The sequence below is a fragment of the Propithecus coquereli genome, unplaced genomic scaffold (assembly GCF_000956105.1).
Source record: "Propithecus coquereli isolate 6110/MARCELLA unplaced genomic scaffold, Pcoq_1.0 Scaffold96, whole genome shotgun sequence".
Lineage (NCBI taxonomy): Eukaryota > Metazoa > Chordata > Mammalia > Primates > Indriidae > Propithecus > Propithecus coquereli.
Genome location: NW_012155951.1, coordinates 213,768 through 218,407, shown reverse-complemented (window position 1 = coordinate 218,407; position 4,640 = coordinate 213,768). Strand labels below are relative to the sequence as shown.

The following is a 4,640-nucleotide window of genomic DNA, read 5'->3' as shown; positions in this document are numbered from 1 at the left end:
CTCCCTGCCATTTGTTCACCATCCTTCCCCACCCCACATCCTGCTACAGCTGTATCCTTTTTCGCTCAGCCACACATGCACGTACCCTCTGCCCAGTGTACCCCTACGGAAATGGGGGAGCAGAGAGCATTAGGCGGGGTACGATGCACTGAGAGGGCTGGAGTATGGGGGCCAGGGCCGTCAGCCCCACGCTGGGAACGTGACTACGTGTGGGCAATTCACAGGTTCTGTGCACTTCAAATTGTTTGTCCTCCCTGAGAACTTAGTAAGGTTTTTTGGAGAACTCTGACTTAATTCAGTTGCTCTCACATTGGCTAGCAGTCGGAAACCCAGTCACAAATATCCTCCACCCAGCGCCTGAGTGAGGGCTCCAGGGGAGGGTGGTTAGGACTCAGGAGAGGGTGGGGTTTTTGCACAGACGTCTGCCCTGCCTGGCTCAGTGTGATACGCCAGGCACAGAGATAGAAGCCGGAGTTGCTGAGCAGGAGCTTCTTAGAACTCAGGATGAACTCGCCGTCCTGGGGCCTGGAGGCTGAGAGGTTCTGGGGCTCCTGAGACTCTATCTGGCCAACACCAACGGAGTAGAAGAGCAGCTGGAGGGGTCCCCCTGTGGCCTGTCGGTACCAGTAGAGGGCGGGGCTCGATGCCCCCTTCACAGTGCACTCCAGAGAGAGAGGGCTGCCCACAGGCTGCACCCTGGCAGCTGGCCATTGATGAATGGTCTGGGCTTGGGCACCTGTGGGAAGTGTAAAGTGTCATTTAGAGAGGAAGCCCTCCAGCCCGGCTTGCTTCCCCAGACAGAGGGGCCGCTCAAGCCCTTCCATGACTCAGGCACGTGGAATCGATCTCGGGGAGTGGACTGGAGAGCCAAGCGTGCACAGTGTCCCTGGGCCAGGAGAGAGAACCAAGACTCAGGACACTAGCCGCTAAGTCTAAAGTCCCATGTCCTTTCCAGGCAGTTGGAGGAATGTACTCCAGAGAGTGAAGCCAACAGCTGAGGCTCTGGACTCACAGAGCTGCGGTGAGGGTGCGGATCTGAAGGGAGGCTCGCCAGAGAGGAGGACACCCACCTAAGACAGTGCCCAGGAGAAGGGCAAGGAGAGAGCAGAGCATAGTTCGGTCCAGCCTTTCCTTCAGCTGGCCTGGTTGACGCCTCCTCCTCTAGGGCAGAGATGTGGCCGGGCCCCTCCCTCTTGAAGATCTGCCGCCAGGGTAGAGGGATCATGTCCCCTTGAGCTGGGGAGGAAATGAGGCTGGTCTTTCTTAAGTGGGCGGCGAATCATCCCCACCCTCCCTGGGAACCAGCTGTAAGCAGCACTCGTTATCTTCATTGCAACCCGGCTTATGTCCTGGTATGTAAATATGTTTAATGACTGACTCATAATTTACCTGTAAACAAGAGGTGACTAGCTCCCCCAAGAGACAGCAGAAGTCTCTGTACTAGCCAGAGAAACTGCGATGCTGGCAGGATGATGAAAAGGGATTTTAGTCTATCTGAAGTTAGAAACTAGAGGCAGGACGCGTCACCTGGGAAGCTGGGAAGGAGATAAAAGGAGATCAGGGCTCCAGAGATTTCGGTCTTCAGGGTATTCAAAGCAGAAACGCTTAGTTCTACGGGAAGAAGCTGCTGTGACAGCCAGCCGAGGGATCACCCGCATGGTCGTCGCTCCGGCAGACAGGCTTTGAGACTTGGACAGACAGAATTAACTACGGAACCGATTAAAGTTGGACCGTGTGTTCCATGTCCCAACTCGGTCTAATTTTTCATCTGAGTGGAGCGGGAGGAGGACACATCACGGGGCTGTGAAATCCAACGGATCTGGATTCATGTCACAGCTCTGCTTGTTGCTGGCTTGGGAACCCTCAGTAAACTCTTACCCTCAATAATCCCAACCAAAAAAATTTAAAAAAAGAATAAAAAAACGAAAAAAGGGTGAAAAAAGCAATTTGCCCGGGGCAATGCAAGCAAAAGGGGGGGCCTTTTTTTTTCCTGACCATAGGGAAAGCCTGTGTCTGCAGCCAGGACTAGAAGACTGACAGTGGGCTGGGATGGAGGGTGGGCTGCAGGGACTACAGAGACACAAGAGGCGCTGCCAAGACACTGATTCACAATAGCTAAGGATGGGAATCTGCTAGGCAGCTGGTGTAACCTCCCTCTGCTGAAATAAGACCCCACCAGTCCTGGAGGACAGCCAACACCCTTAGAACCTCCTCTTCTCTCTGCCTTTGCCACGCTCTGTCTCTGAGGATTTATTTTCAAAACAATTATCAACTTGGGTTGGATGTGGTGGAGTAGCTTAAGGTGAAGACCTAGCAAAGGAAGCAATAGAAGTGGCCAAACCGGGAGAATGAGCCCGAAGCAAACCAGGCGTTTGTAGCGCTTTCCCATTTCATCAGGGGCTAGTGATGTAATGCATTTCTTATTGCTGCTGATGCTGCAATAACACGTTCCAAGTGAATGTCGGAGTTCTTGCTTCTGGCAGAGTTTCAGCTGTAGCACCACATGTTTCTTTTGCTTGCCTTTGAATATACTATATTTGTGGGGAGTGTGTTTTGTGTTTTATCCCTTCTAAGTGGAATGAATCCTCTTATCACATTTATTTAAATGATAAATCAAGTGGTAAATGGAGTTTGCTTTCCGTGAACATTTGTGAGATGTGATGAAAAATAGCTACAGCCAACGAAGGAAGGCAGTGAGGTTCTCCAGTGCAATCTCAGTTTTTACAAATCTGTTAATAGGACTCTGTGTATGATCTAAGCATGGCAGGATTGCAGGGAGTGAGGACACACACAACCGATCCCTCCCTTCTTTCCATGTCTGTTTGCTCTTTGCTCCTGAAATTTTTATCGAGTCAGTCCTGAGTGGGGATGAGAGTGGAGGGAGGGTGGGCAGGGGGTGGCAGCTGACACAGGGAAGAAAGGATGAGAATTGGTCCTGCTCTCGATGCGACAGTGTCATGTTTTCACCTGGCGAGTGGGCAGTCTTGCACACCGGCGCGGCCTTGGGACCTGATGTAGCTCACCAGCCACATGAGCTCATTCCCACGTGTAGAGAGCATCGTAATCTTCCTCCTTAGAGATGGCACAGCAGATTGGAGGGTGAAGAGACATATCAGTCAGATCGGAGTAACGAGCTGGCTCCTGACACTCTGATCATTGTCACAACCCAGTAGCTGGAAGCTCCTTCCATATGGCTGATGCCTTAGAAAAATGTATCCTCATTTTCCGTTCCCATCTGCAATCCTGCTTATTCATGCAATCACTCAAGTCATTCAGACATTGAAATGTGTGTGGGGATGTGATCCCTCTGCCCTGTGGCAGCAGATCTCTAAGAGGGAGGGACCTGGTCACAGGCTGGCCTAGGCGAGGAGGTAGGTGTTTAGCAGACTAGCTGGCTTGAACCGCGCTCTGCTCTCTCCTTTCCCTTCTCCTAGGCTCTTGAAGGTGGGCGCCCACCTCTCGGCAAGCCTCCTCTCAAATCCTTTTGAGAGGCGTGGGCTTCTTTCTCCGCACTAGATCCTTAGTGAATCACTGCTGGTAAGATGAAGCTTTATACAGGAAGAGAATGGCAGTAAGAGTTAACTCATCTTTTTTGGTTTTAAAACTAAAATCTATCCTTATAGAATGGATTGGGAAGACAATTGCAAAGTCTATTTGTTCCTCCACAGAAGAGTTAAAAATTACCTAGGAGGGAGAAACGAGTCAGCCAAAGAGATGTCCCTGAACTTCCTGAGCTACGTCTGCTCTGTGCCCCGCCCCCTGCTTACCCTCATTCTCATCGAGGAAAGAGAAGAGAGAGAGGTGGAGAGGGGAGAAAAGATTTGATAGCAGAGGAAGAGTTGTGCTTATTTTCAAGATGAGGGGAACAAGGCCCTAGGTCCCTACGTGTCACACTGGTTAGAGATCAGTAAGTAGAAATGGTTTGTAAGCAAATAATGGCCTTCCAAAGATTTCCACGTTCCTAATCCCCAGACCCTGTGCAGTGTTAAGTTACATGGCGAAGGGGAGCGGAAGATGGAATTAAGGTTTCTAATTGGACGGTCTTAAAATAGGGAAAGTAGCCCGAATGATGCAGGTGTGCCCCATGCAATCACAGGGGTCTTTACACGTGGAAAAGGGAAGAAGAGAAAGACAGAGACGTGGCATGAAAGCAGGTTAGACAGATGCTACGCTGCCAGTTCTGAAGATAGAAGGGGGCTTGAGCCCAGGAATGAAGTTGGCCTCTAGAAGCTGGAAAAGGAACGGAAATGAATTCTCTCCTAGAGCCTCCAGAAAGGAATGCAGCCCAGCAGACACCTTGACTTTACCTCACTGAAACCTGTGTCAGACTTCCGAGATCTAGGACTCTGTAAGCCAATACACTTGTGTTGTTTTAAGCTGCTAAGTCTGCAGTAATTTATTATTGCAGCAATGGAAAACTATTTAATAGACGGCTTTGGAATGTGTCTTGACAAAGGGCACTGAGGTAGTCTCTAAAAAATCCCTAAGGATCTCAGGATAGATCAGGACTAGCCAGTTTCTCGTTCATATGAAGACAGATGAGCTGAATAAAGCCATCAAGCCTGAAGGAGCATCACGATTGAATGTAAGAGACATGGAGTACCCTTCACGGATCAACAGAGAATGAAGGACAGAAAGAC

The 4,640-nt window shown here is 50.2% G+C and overlaps 1 gene segment (V, D, J or C); it reads right to left on the bottom strand.

Annotated features, from left to right (window-relative positions):
- Positions 1-314: 314 nt before the first annotated feature.
- LOC105827049 lies at positions 315-1,113 on the bottom strand. The segment is given in 2 exon segments: positions 315-736; positions 1,071-1,113. Coding segments are annotated over 2 exon segments (465 nt in total).
- Between the last annotated feature and the right edge of the window lie 3,527 nt (positions 1,114-4,640).